The following is a 13,947-nucleotide window of genomic DNA, read 5'->3' on the forward strand; positions in this document are numbered from 1 at the left end:
TTTTTAATTTATTTTTATTTTTAGAAGTTTGAATGGGATATGCCTAGGTGTTGTTTTTCTTGGTATTTATCCCACTTGCTGTTCTCTGAGCTTCCTGGATCTGTGGTTTGATGTCTGACATTAATTTGGGGGAAATTTTTAGTCACTATTGCTTTAGATGTTGCTTCTGTTCTTTTCTCCTTTGGGTGTTTTTATTTTGTTTTTTCTTTTTTGTTTTTGTTGAGATAGGGTCTTACACTGTTGCTGAGGCTAGAGTATAGTGGCATCATCATAGCTCACTGCAACCTCAAACTCCTGGGCTCAAGCGATCCTCCTGCCTCAGCCTCCCAAGTAGCTGGGACTACAGGTGCACATCACCACACCTGCCTAATTTTTATATTTTTTGTAGAGATGAGTTCTTGCTGTGTTACACAGGATGGTCTCAAACTCCTAGCCTCAAGTGATTCTCCCACCCTGGCCTCCCAAAGTGCAAGGATTATACACATGAGCCACCATGCCCAGCCATAGTGTTCTTACTATGCATGTTATACCTTCTGTAGTTTTCCCACAGTTCTTGGATATTCTGAGTTTTTTTTAATTTATTTTATTTTTCTTTTTTTTTTTTTTTTTTTTTTTTTGAGACAGAGTCTCGCTTTGTTGCCCAGGCTAGAGTGAGTGCCATGGCGTCAGCCTAGCTCACAGCAACCTCAAACTCCTGGGCTCAAGCAATCCTGCTGCCTCAGCCTCCCAAGTAGCTGGGACTACAGGCATTCGCCACCATGCCCGGCTAATTTTTTGTATATATATTTTTAGTTGGCCAATTAATTTCTTTCTATTTATAGTAGAGACGGGGTCTCGCTCTTGCTCAGGCTGGTTTCGAACTCCTGACCTCGAGCAATCCGCCCGCCTCGGCCTCCCAGAGAGCTAGGATTACAGGCGTGAGCCACCGCGCCCGGCCTATTTTTCTTTTTTTGAGACAGAGTTTTACTCTGTTGTCTGGGCTAGAGTGCCATGGCATCAGCCTACCTCACAGCAACTTCAAACTCTTGGGCTCAAGTGATCCTCTTGCTCCAGCCTCCCAAGTAGTTGGAACTATAGGCACAAGCTACCACACCTGGCTAATTTTTCTGTTTTTAGTAGAGATGGGATCTCCCTCTTGCTCAGGCTGGTCTCAAACTCCTGAGTTCAAGCAGTCCTCCTGCCTTGGCCTCCCAGAATGCTAGGATTACAGGCCTGAGCCACCACACCCCGCATGAGGTGTTTTTAAAAAGTCTTTTCTCTTTGCTTTTCAGTTTTAAAAGTTTCAAAATTTCCAGTCTCCAAGCCTTCCAAAGGCAGTTTCAGCCTGCCTTTGGAAGAGTCAGAGATTCTTTCCTCAGCCCTATCCAATCTTCTAATGAGCCCATGAAAAACATTCATTTCTGTTACTGTGTTTTTAATCATGTATTTCTGTTTGATTCTTTCTTAGAATTTCCATCTCTCTGCTTACATTAACCATCTGTTCTTGTATGTTGTCTACTTCTTCCATTAAAGCTCTTAGCATATTAATCATAGTTTAAAAAAATTCCTGGTGTGATATAATTCCAGCATTCCTGCCATATCTGACTCTGGTTATGATGCTTGTTCAGTCTCTTTAAACTATTTTTTCCTTTTTTTTTAAACTTTGAGTATACCTTGTAATTTTTTGTTGAAAGGTAGACATGACGTAGTGGGTAAAAGGGACATCAGCATCTAGTGATGTAGAGTAAGGCACAGGTTGGGGGGAAGAGTTCTGCAGTCCTGTGATTAGGTCTCAGTTGTGGGGGGCTGTGAACTCCCAGGGCTTCTCAGTTCTTCCCACCCCTCTAAGGTGAGACTGGATGGTCAAAGGGGGCTGGAACTGGGTAGTGCCCTTTTCCCACACGGAAGGCTAGAGGGACTGGAGCTGGATACTTCCCTTCCTCCAGGTGAGCTGGGCTCTGACTATGCCCCAGCAGGTTAGGTTCTGGTAGATCAGTTTCTCCTGGGGCCAGACCTTGTTAAGGCGAACAGGTGCTCAGGTGCAGTTAAAATGGCCACTTTCCCCTCCCGCTGCCAGAATCGAGAGAGGATTTTTCTCTGCTCTTCACTGCGAGAACCTAGTGGGGCTCCTGGAAGACTCGTGAAAGTGTGGGTGCCCCCTGTGACTGGGTCCCGTGGAGCTTTCAACTCTCAGACTTGTCCCCTCTGCGCCTTCAGCGATTTGCGAATCACAGTTCAGGTCTCCCGGCCCTGGTTCCTGCAGCGGTTTCCGCTCGTGGATTTCTGCTCGAGTAAGTTGTGATTCTCTGTACCTGCCTGTCTTTCTCTCCAGTGTTGGGGGCAGTGGTTTGCCTGTGACCTCACTGCTGTGAAAGCTGAGAAGAGTGGTTGATTGTTCAGCTTGTTCAGCTTTTCGCTTGTTAGGGTGGAGTGACGACTTCTAAATGCTTTCCCTGCTGGGCTAGAAACTGGACGTTCTGACACCATGTGTGGAAGCTCATGAGCCCATTCCCTTCTTGCTGTCCCCACTGCGGTCCTCCAGGCCCCTGTCTCCAGGTGCCTGGGTGGTTGTGTGGTGCCTCATTAATAGTATCCAGTCCCTTTCCCCTTTAATCTGCCCTCTATACAGGTGCCACAGTGGTCCCTCTGAATTGCAGTTCTGATCGTGCTACTCCTTTGCTCAAATCTCAGCATTTCCTAAACTTATTTTACCATGGAGCAGCTAACCCATTTTGATATACTAGTGGAAGATTGGCTGATCATACGATACGCTCAAGTGAAGACAGCAAGATGTGGTCTCACAGGTGGATTAGTTCCTGCAAGATTGTTGTTATATCTGAACGCTTAATTGCTACAGCATAAAAGATCAAAGAAAATTAGTTTATTAAGAACAAAGTACACTCGTCAAATATCTAATTTCATTTTTATTGTATATAAATATAAAAGCCATCAACATTTAAAATCGAGAATATTTTTCTTTTAGTCCTTTAAAAAATTCTATCTGGTTAATATTAGGAATGATGTTGCCAAGTCACGTCCTCGTATCAGGTATGGCATGAAACCTTCCATATTTTGTTTCATTGCAGTATAATATGAAAATCTTTGTGCACAGATGTGTTAGAGCAAAAGGAAGAACACACACTGTTCCTCCGGCAAGATTTTGTGCTCTCTTGAATTAGGCTGTCGCAGAAATCATTAATCACGGTGACTCGGGCAGCTCACCACCTGGCTTTTTAGAAATCACCACTTGGATGTTTCCCAATTCTTGGCTTGTGGGGTTCCTAGCATGTAAATCCTAAAACTCTGCTTTTTTGGTTAAAATGTCCTTTGTTCACCGTAGATTCAGGTGGAATGAGTTTTTATAGTGTTAAGTGTTCACTATGCTACCTAGAGAATAAAATCATGAATGTGTGTGGAAATCCTAAGACGACTTCCGCACGCAACACCCCGGGAATAGAAGGTGTCCATCCGTGTGTTGGCTAGTTCTAGGTGCAGGCACGTGTGCACTCCGCTCATTGTTTCCCAGCAGGCTTGGGTTGGGAACACCACTTCTGAGAAGTGACGGCACGTAATTATGGGAACAACTGTCCAAATACATTTCACGTTTTTCCTACATGTATATTTTTTGGAATGTATTTGGAAGAGAAAATGGCTTTGATACAAACCTTCCGCAGAGCATGGTCAGGAGATACCAGCCCCAAGACAAAGACTGGTTTGCTCAGCATGGAGCTCAGGGTCCATGGCTATCCGGCTTTGGCCCTCCCTCAGGCCTCATCTCCTGCCACCTACTCTTGTAGCCACACGGTGGCCCTAGCTGGTCTCTGAGCACACCTTTGGTGCCTGGACAACCGTGTCCCCCTCTTGGTTAAACCTGGCAGATTTGCTTGGCTGTGGGCTGGGGTAGAGGGAGACGCGTGTGTGTGGAGGTGGAGAGGAGTTTTCTGTGCAGGGGTTGAGAGGTGCCATTTGAACCTGGGATGGCGTTGCAATATTGTTAGTGAGTTTCGTTTCGTTTTCTCCCTTCTCCTTGGCCAAGACAGCCCCTTCCATCATCCTCCCATAATCTGTTTACCCATCCTGTATCCTCAGAGATGCCTACCCCACTCTCCCTGCCAACCCCCAGTCCATGTACACGTTTGCCTTCCATCTCAGCTTGGCTTCTCTGCAGCTCTGCCTGTCCCCCCTGACTGTCCACATCCTCACCCGCTGCTCTGGGCCCACCCACCCCATTCAGAGATGTCAAAGCACAAGCTTTCCCAAAGTACATGGGAATGGATCCAGCAGCCCCCGGCCTGTGAACCAGCCCCAGAACGTAGTCAGGCCCACGCCTGAGGAGGACCAACAGGATGGGGAGTGTTGAAAGCTCCTTAAAAACTGTCAGGCACTGAGGGAGTAAGGTAGTGTTGTTACTAAGGCCTGTCAGCATTCATCAGGGACACTCGCCTCATTCCATTCCCTGCTGTGAGTGTGACCTGAAAAGGGAATCCCTAATCGGCAAACCAGAAGGATTTGCAATAGGTGTTTCTTATGTGGGGTCTCTGATTTATCAGGCTATTCATCGGGCAGAAGGTAAAAATGATACAATGGGGCAGCCACACCCCAAGGGTCCCCACCAGGAGGCAGGAAAACGGACTTCTCTGGCCAAGGTCCCGCAGGTGCAGGCCACCCAGGTAGTCACCATCGTAACAGGTTTGTGGAATAATTTCTTGTGTCCCCACTAATGGGCAGTACCGCCTGTGTCACATGTGTAGTTTCTTAGGCTTCTGTTTCTGGGCTGTGCTCTGTTCCATTATTCTGTCTGCTTATTTGCTAATATTCTGTCTGCTTATTTGCTAAGACCTTCTTGTTTGCTGTAACTTCACAATAATACATTTCAGTGTCTGAGATGGCCAAACCTTCTCATTGCTCTTCATTTTCAGAATTTTCTTGGCTCTCCTCACATATCGAATTTTCTGCATGAATAACCCTGTCTAGTTCTAAAAATAATCCTACTGATGTTTTTATTATATTAAATTTATACATTTAGGGATAATTGACGTCTTTATATTGACTTTCTCATTTAAGAACAGGCTATGTCTTATTTATTAAAGTTTTCCTTTGTGTGCCTTAGAAGTTTTTACTTTTATTTTAGAGACAGGGTCTCACTATGTTGCCCAGGCTGGGGTGCAGTGGCTATTCACAGGTGTGATCATGGCACACTGTAGCCTTGAACTCCTAGGCTAAAGCGATCCTCCTGCCTCAGCCTCCGGAGTACCTGGGACTACAGGTGCATAGCACCATGCCCAGCTTATTTTTATTTTTTAAATATAGATCTTGCATGCTGCTTAAACAAACCCTAAGAAATTATATCCTTTTGGTTGCTACTTATAAGGATTTTTAAAAATCCATTATATTTTCCCTTTGGTTGTGTATTTAGGAAGGCTATTGATTTTGTTTCTTGTTAATAATTTTATACCTTGCCACCTTACTGAATTTTAATTACTCATTTTCACTTTTTCAGCTGATTTTCTTGGGTGTTCTAGATGTGTGATCATATTATCTGCGAATAACGATAACCTTATTGTGTGGAATATGTACGCAAGTAGAGCGCCAATATGCTTTTGAGTTACATTGTTTGCATGGGAGGATGTGCGAGAAGAAACTTCTGTCCACTTCTTCTTTCTTCCGAGCTTCCTGTCCTGGGCTCTGGAAATGTGGCCCTGCTGGTTGGCGAAGCCTGTTGACCGTCTAGGGCAGGGGCCAGGCAAGCCCACGCTTCTGGTCCCTTGTGGTGGGGGCCCAATCCTGGCCTGTGTCCTGAGAGCACAAATTAGACCTCACAAGATGCGGTGGCAGGACTTGAAGGACTAATGGGAGTTCTTCTGACCTGCCAAGGGGAGGGCATTTTGGGCCCAGCAATGGGCATGAGTTTCGGCATGGACTTTTCAAAGTACAGATGACTCAGAAGTGCTAGAAGGAAAGCAGCAGTAGTCTGGTGAGAGGGCAGAGCTGTGTGGTCAGAGGCCTGTGGATCGTTCCAGAGCACCTGGAGCTGGCCCTGTGGGGGACAGAGCGAGGGAAGCCTTTGAAGCTGGTGGGCAGTATCTGACCCTTCTGGGCTAGTTGGTGCTGAACCTATGGTGTTTGGAGGGGTTCAACACTCAAGACAGATAAACTAATTAGGACACCTTATGAGACTTTGAAATGCTGTTATGCTGTAAAATAATGTCTGAATGGTTTGCTTTAATTCAAATAAAAGTAGGAAAAATAAGAATCTTGAGGTTTTACAGGTTTATGTCAGAAAAAGCCTGGAGCTGAGCACTGCAAGTGAAAAAATTATAAGTTAAAACATAATTTCTCTCTCTCTCCCTTTTTTCCTGCAAATAGTCTTCATGCCAGTTCTTTGCAGAATTGTTTCAAATGGAGCCAGAAATCGTTCAAAGCAGGAGTGGCCTCTCTGCTGAGTGTTTTTCATATTCCAAACATACATATGTTGCACAGAGTGTCTAATTATTTTTGGAGACAATTACTGTCAGGTTCCAAAATGTGTTCAATGAACAGCAATTGGTGTTTGTTCAGCTCTAAAGAGACTATGCAAGGAACAGTAGGTTATATTGTCTGCCTAAAGAAGCGCTTTGCCATCCGGAAACATCTGCTTTCTATTTAAAGCGCTGAAGAAGGAATGGGAGTATAATTGAAATTTACTCCCTGAGCATTGAACACCAAAGAAAGGAGAATAAAATTGGATATGAAGGTAGTGTCTGTTCTCTGATATACACTTTCTGTAGCTTTTCCCTGCTGGGAAGGGTATTCGGCTTGGAAAGTTCTGCTTCTCTGGAATCTTTCTATTTATACTGATTTGCACACTCAGAGGAACTGACTTCTGTGTCCTAGTTGCAGTTCTTGCCTTCTCAGGTGAGGCAAGATACTCTTGCAAAGTCGGGGGTCTGCTTTTCTCAATTTCGTGGCAAGGTTCGTAAAGTACTGTGATTTTGCCCATAGAGATATCAAGGTTTCTTGGCCAGATTGCCTGAAATCATCCTGGGCCCCTCAGTTTTCCATGCGGATAGCGCTGCCCACACACAGCTCTGTCAGGAAGATCAAGCAGGAATATATGCAGTCTGCTTGGCGTGTTGTAAGCTGTCTGTGAAGGACAATGTGTTATCTCTGTGTAATAAACTGCCACAAACTCAGCATCTTAAAACACATCTCTGATTGTCAGGAGTCAGAGATGGCTCAGCTGGGCCCTCTGCTCACAGATCTCCCACAAGGCTCTTAGCAAGGTGTTGGCTGGACTGGAATCTCATCTGAGGGCTCGACTGTAGAAAGATCTGCTTCCGCCCCATGTGGTGGTTGTTGGCAGAATTCAATTCCTCCAGTGGTGTTGAAATAAAGGCCTCAGTTCTCTTTTTTGATATATATATGAACAGGGTCTCACTTTGTTGCCTGGGCATGAGGACAGTGGCATGATCACAGCTCACTGCAACCTCAAAACTCCTGGGCTTAAGTGATTCTCCTGTCTCGGACTCCAGAGTAGCAGGGACTACGAATGTGCACCATAATGCCTGGCTAATGTTTTCTATTTTTCTTTTATTTTTTTTGAGACAGAGTCTCACTTTGTTGCCCAGGCTAGAGTGAGTGCCATGGTATCAGCCTAGCTCACAGCAACCTCAATCTCCTGGGCTCAAGTGATCCTATTGCCTCAGCCTCCCGAGTAGCTGGGACTATAGGCATGTACCACCATGCCCGGCTAATTTTTTGTATACATATTTTTAGTTGATCAATTAATTTCTTTCTATTTTTTTAGTAGAGACGGGGTCTCGCTCTTGCTCAGGCTGGTTTCGAACTCCTGACCTCAAGCAATCCGCCCTCCTCGGCCTCCCAGAGTGCTAGGATTACAGGCGTGAGCCACCACGCCAGGCCCGTTTTCTATTTTTAATAGAGATGGGGTCTTGCTCTTGCTCAGGCTGGTCTTAAATCTCCAAGCTCAGACGATCTTCCCATCTCGGCCTCCCAGGGTGCTAGGATTACAGGTGTGAACCACTGAGCCTGGCAAGGCCTCGGTTCTTGTCTGGCTGTGGGCTGAGTCCTTCTTCAGTTCCTTGCAATATGGATCTCCCCAATGTGGCAACCTGCTTCACCAAAGCAAGAGAGTCTCCTAGGAGTCAGAATTCACAGTCCTATGTAATGTAATCGCACAGATGACATCCTGTCATCTTTGCCATATTCTGTTGGTTAAGAGCAGGTCACAGGTCCCACCCACACTCAAGGGGAGGGGACTACCTAAGGGCGTGAACACTAGAAGGTGGAGGGTGCTGGGAGCCACATCCAAAGCTGTCATTTTAGGAAGAGAGTATAACATAATGGTTAAGTGGGAGGGTTGCCATGTCACTTGGAAATGACTTCAAATCTCAGATCTGTCACTTACTGCATGACCCAAGCCAGGTTGCTTGGCCTCTCTGAGCCTGTTTCCCACGTGTATGGCTCCTTCCCCATAGGATTGTTATGATCCAGTGGGAGAGCAAGCCTAGCAGAATGGTAAGCACTCAGCAAATGTCAGTTATGAGCTTTTCATTCTTGCCCCCCCCCTTTTTAATTTGCCTTTTCTTGAAATGCCATAGAGTTTTTTTAACTTCAGAAGGACAGTAAATGGAACCCCCCCAGTGCCCTCAGGCTTAGCTATTCACGTGGAAATCCCAGTCCTGTGGGTAGTTAGTGCCGTGGGCACAGAGCTGCTGCCAGCCTGGCGGTGCACACCCTCCCCGGTTTCCCAGGGCCTTAGGACTAAGGAACCCAGGTCTCTGGCGTCAGGAGGGGAGCACCCTCAGGACAGGGCTGGCAGGACTACCTGCAGTGCCCCTGCCGGTCTCTGCACACACCCCACGCTGGAGCAGCCACTTCCCCGGTGGATGGCTTGACTGTGGTGACTGAGAATGTGCCAGCTGAGGCACTGTGCTCTCCTGGCATCCTTGCGGTTCTCGTTGGGGTCCCGAGGGCACCCCATGATGAATTTGTCCATCTGCAGAGCTAAGCAGGCAGGTCTGGAGATGGAGCCCTTGCTGCGTGCGCACGTTGGCCTGCGTCCTGCCCAGCAGACGCCTGCTGCTTTGCTTGCACCTGGTCAGCAAGCCCTGCTGTCTCCTTTTGCTTCCTCATTCTCCCCTCTGGCTCCCTGCTTTGCTTTCCTCACTCCTGTGGGCCTTGGGGACAGAAAGCGCTTGCAGAAGGCCACTGCTGGGCCTCCACCAGCTGCCCTAGTCTTTACCCTCCTCCCTGACCAGAGCACCTCTGCCTCCCTTCACACCCTCTCCCCATCTTTTGCATCCGGAAATCCTGTCCTTGGTCACACTGTTGGCCCCTGAAAGCTGTGGGAGGACTTTCTTGAGTTCTGTGTCATTCACGGTCAGCCGTCTCATTCTGGAGAATTACTGGCTGTCAGGGCTGCTTCCGTTTCTTTTCTAGATCATCTGATACTGTCTAACTCGAGCGTCTACCTAGCTTCCTTAAGGATAAAAGTCACCTGGAGCCCACCGGGCCCCTTCCCTGGAGAGCTAGGTTGAGGGGGCTGGGACGGGGCCCAGGAACTTGTGTTTTTAGTAGGCGCCCCAGCTAATTCCTGTCTCCAAGGGTGAGGAGACACTTGTCTAAGTGCGTGAAAACCCGGACCCAGTCCCTCCTTAGTGTGGGGAGTGAGAGGGAAGGTCTGAAAGCCTGACCTGCTGCCCTCCCGCCTGCTCACTGCTCTTCGAGAGCAGGAAGACGTTTTAGCATAATTGGATTCTCCAAAAAATTCTCTGTGGTTACTGCCCTTCCTCTTACATTTGCAAGAGAACACTGTGTGAGGCCGTGTTATACGTAGATGATCAGCACAGTGTGCTGGGCTGAGGGTGGCACAGCTGGGTGGTCTGGGCACCAGGCTGCCTCATGCGGACCTGGTCGTGGGGCTTGCGTCTGTGTGCACGCGCTCCCCACGGCCCGTTCTTGACAGCAGACTCGGGAAATCACAGTGAGGACATTCCTTTTGTTTCTGCAGCTGTCACTCAGCCCCTGGAAGGGTGTTGGTTTAGGACTGAGTGGACTTGGTTCCTGTTAAGGGAAGAGAAATGTCCTGGTAATCTACGTCCCTGGAGGTCCTTATCCTGCTACAGGGGAGCTGGAAGGGAAGTGACGGGGAGCAGGGATGCCAGTCTCTGTCCCGTTCTTTTGGGACGCTGGCCCCCGGAGACAGCTGCATGGGATTGAAGTAGCAGGCCCTTGGAGAAGACAGTCAGGAAGGCCTCTGCCTCTCTCTGAAACCACAGCTGATGGTTGATGCTGATGTCCATGGTGGTACTCAGCATCCCTTGCATGGCGGACAAATGGTAAATTGTTCTTCGATGAAAGAGTCTCTCCTAAGGGCTTTCTTTCCCATCATGAGCCATCTATAGTCAGGATGGACGCAAAGACTGCGTCACCTAAAACCACTCCGTCTAGAGTCCAGAACATTGAAAATTCCTGTTTCCCTTTTGATTTTTGTATCCACTTGGGTGTCCTATTCTTTTACGTCATCTCTTTTGACATTGTAAGGATTTAAAAAATTAGTCTGTTACCTTTTTAATTTTGTATTTCTAATAAGTACTGAGTAAATCTATAGCATTTTATGAATAATGGGAGTGGTGGTGGCTTACATGCTGGTGGTGGATTTTTTTTTTTCTATTTTCATCTGATTTCTAAGATGTAAAGGACTTTTGAGCCAGTTTGTCTAAGGACCCTTTCTTTAAAAATATTTTTTGTAATGAGTCTGTTTCATTTTGTGTTGCTTTGTGAAGTAAATACACTAAAATGTGAAGTGTGGTGAAATCATTACAGTTTTCATTCATCTGCTTTATTTCTTAATGCGTGTTGTCAAAATCTAATTCTCCACTCAACAGAAAGAAACATAGGTAATGTGCTAATTTGGTTGATAATTACATAAAGATCTTACGGGCATGTGGAGTGAAGAAGCAACAATACGGAGGCAAGAGCAGCAAGAGATGGATTTGGTGAATTCCACATAAAACTCAAAAGGTTTACGTGTTGGAAACATAAAACCTGAAGGCTTGATGAAGTTGTTAAATGGTTCTGGAAGCAGTCTAAAGAGATATCTACAAGGATATTATAAAATAATTCCACCATTCATAAAATGCTGCAACTTTGAGAAGTACTTAATAGAGTTATAATATTAAGCTGCAAATGCATTGCAAAATCCTAAAATTGTTGCAGAATCCCCAAAGATAAATTTGTTCCCAAATCCTAAAAATGCCAGCAGGATGTCAAAAAAAAAAAAAGAATAGGACACTTGCTTGACAGGTTGCAAAAAAAAAAAAAAAAAACGGCTCAACAAGGAGCTGTCTTAAGCCAATCGCTCATCAGGCCAGTGGCCCTGCAGCCTCAGGGTAATAGCAGCTCAATGGAGTGTGGGCTGCGGAAACTACTCACTGGTGTCTCTTTTTTTCCTTCTCTCTTCCCTTTTCTTATTTTAATTGTCCTCATGCATATGTATCTTTCTCCATAAGCTATTTAAAATCTTTTGGGGCAGTAGGTGGCCTAGAAATCATAAATTATACATTAAGTCATGTTCTGCCAACTCTCACGCCCCCACCCTCCCGTTGCAGAGAACAGCCCATCTTCACCACCCGAGCGCACGTCTTCCAGATTGACCCCAGCACCAAGAAGAACTGGGTGCCTGCAAGCAAGCAGGCCGTCACCGTCTCCTACTTCTACGATGTCACGAGGAACAGCTATCGCATCATCAGTGTGGATGGAGCCAAGGTACCTCCCCCCTGACTGAGTTTAACATTTCCAGTTGCTTTGTTTTCATCCAAAGCAATGTGTACCCCAAATCCTGCTTTCTTAACACAGGAGTTATTGTGATCATTTTATATCCTGTTTTTCATTTGAAATGATGGCAAATGGCAAGAAAAAAAAAAAAGATTTCCCTGTTACTACATAGTCTTCATAACATTTTAATACCTGTGTAATAATTCCACCAAGAGCCTGTAATGCTCCTAATTTTCCCCCTATGGTTGGATATTTAAGTGGCTTCCGGTTTTTCACCATTATAGTTAATGTGCATCTTCATGTACTAAATATCCTCAGTTGTTCATCACATACCTATTGCTTGCTTTTGAATGTTTCCTAGAAGTGATATTACAGGTCAAGATATTAACACTTTGTGGCTCTCGATGCCAAGTTGCTTTCCAAAAGGGCTCTTTCTTCCAGCACGTATGAGAATGCCAATTCTTGCACCCTTGCCAGCATTGGTATTATATCTAATCTAGTTGTGGTGTTATTGGGCACAGGAGTTGAATTTTATTAAATAGTTCTAGAGTATTTCTTGAAATATTTTTTCATCCTTTCATCATTCTGCCATCTCCCTCGATATTTTTGCCATATTATCAAGGTAGCAGAATGAAGAAGTAATGCCAGTAGAGGAACCACCAAGTCTTTAAAAACAAAACAAAACAAACAAAAAGGACCCAATTTGTAGCCTCTTTCTGTTTTTAATTTGTGTCCATCCTGCTGGACGTTTTTTACATGGACCATCTGCTGCCACCTGAAATTCAATGCATCTGAGACAGAGTTCCCCTACGTACCCTCCAAACCGCCTCTCCATTTGTGTTTCCCAATCATTTGGGCTAAAAAGCAAAACAAAACACACAATCGTTCCTTTCTAAGTTTGTCAAATGAATCTGCCTTATGAAGTGTCTCCATTTACACTTCCTGTTTTCTTTTAAGACCATAACTCTTGTCCTGGCGTGATCTTGCTGGGACTCTTGCAGGAGCCTCCTCATCTCCCACCTGTAGTCTGGCTTGACTTCAGCCTGCAGGTCAGCCTCCCTAGGCAACGGGAAGTAGGGGTGGTGGGGGCTGGGCAAAGGACTCTCCCCTCACACCCCAGAGCAGAAGGCTCGGGAGCCTGCTGGTGCCACCTGACACCTTGATGAGGCCTGTTCAGTCGTGTTCTCTAAGCACCTCCATTGTGCCGTCTGCACCATGGAGACTGCACATAAAGGTGGCTTGGCCCCACCATCCTTTTTCTCTTCCTTCCAGCTGCCACAGCCCTTCTTCCTCCTCAGGAAGAGAGCCCACGAGGCCTCACTTTGGAGCTGGGTTGGAAGGAGAGGCAGTGGCCTGGCTGAATGCACACTGCTGGGGGCTTGGCAGGCTGGGGCTGCTGCCCAGTTAGACCCCAGTCCCGGCTCGGCAGGTGGGAGCAGCCTTCTCCCTGGCTGGTGCAGGAGCATTGCCTGACATCTGTCATGCAGGTAGCATGTTCTCTCCTTCCCTCAGAGAGCAAGCCGGTCTGGTGGACAGGCCTGCAGGGCCACAGAACTGGTCTTTCCATCTACGCAAGCGGGGTGTAGCACATCCTGGGGCTTGGGGAGCAGTTATGCCTGAAAGTGCCGGGCACGTAGTAGGTAAGCACCTCGTGTTTGACGCGTGAACGTCTGAAAGATGCCTTCGTTTCTTTTCCTTCTGGGAGATGTGGTGATGCTGCAGTTGTAATTACCGCTTCTCTCCTCTTTGCTTCTGAGCTGGCACCACCTGGACTCTCTCCAGGATGTGCTGATGGGGTGGCGAATCGGGCTGACCTGCTTCCTTTCATCTGCAGATTCTGTCAGTTCATCTGCCATCCTTAGATGGGTTTGCACTTTTGTCAGTTGAGTTATCCAAGGATATATTGGGCTTAAATATAGATAAAACAGACTTTTCTTAGAGCAAGTGCTTTAGTCCTATTAGCTGGGCTTTTAGTAATTTGTCAAAGTGTCAGCCACCGTGTGGTTACGGCTCTGCAGTTCCTGGAGGCTGTGACAGTGTGGTGGAGTCTGAGCCAAACGAGACAGCTGTGAGGAGCCAGGTGGGTGTGGGAAGGTGGGCTAGACCCCTTACTGCGGAACACAGCTAATTCAGGCTCCATGTGGGAGACCCATCAAGTGAGACAGTCGTTTCAAAAGTGGGATTAAAAAA

At 46.5% G+C, this 13,947-nt stretch overlaps 1 protein-coding gene across 1 annotated transcript in view; it reads left to right on the plus strand.

The window, feature by feature from the left end:
- Positions 1–13,947, plus strand: part of HOMER2 (homer scaffold protein 2) — an 83,542-nt gene that overhangs the window by 36,154 nt on the left and 33,441 nt on the right. The window contains exon 2 of the mRNA XM_020289124.2: positions 11,592–11,748. Coding sequence (XP_020144713.1) covers positions 11,592–11,748 — 157 coding nt within the window. The remainder of the gene's footprint in view (positions 1–11,591; positions 11,749–13,947) is intronic.

This window comes from Microcebus murinus, chromosome 7 (genome assembly GCF_040939455.1).
Source record: "Microcebus murinus isolate Inina chromosome 7, M.murinus_Inina_mat1.0, whole genome shotgun sequence".
In the NCBI taxonomy this organism is placed as follows: domain Eukaryota; kingdom Metazoa; phylum Chordata; class Mammalia; order Primates; family Cheirogaleidae; genus Microcebus; species Microcebus murinus.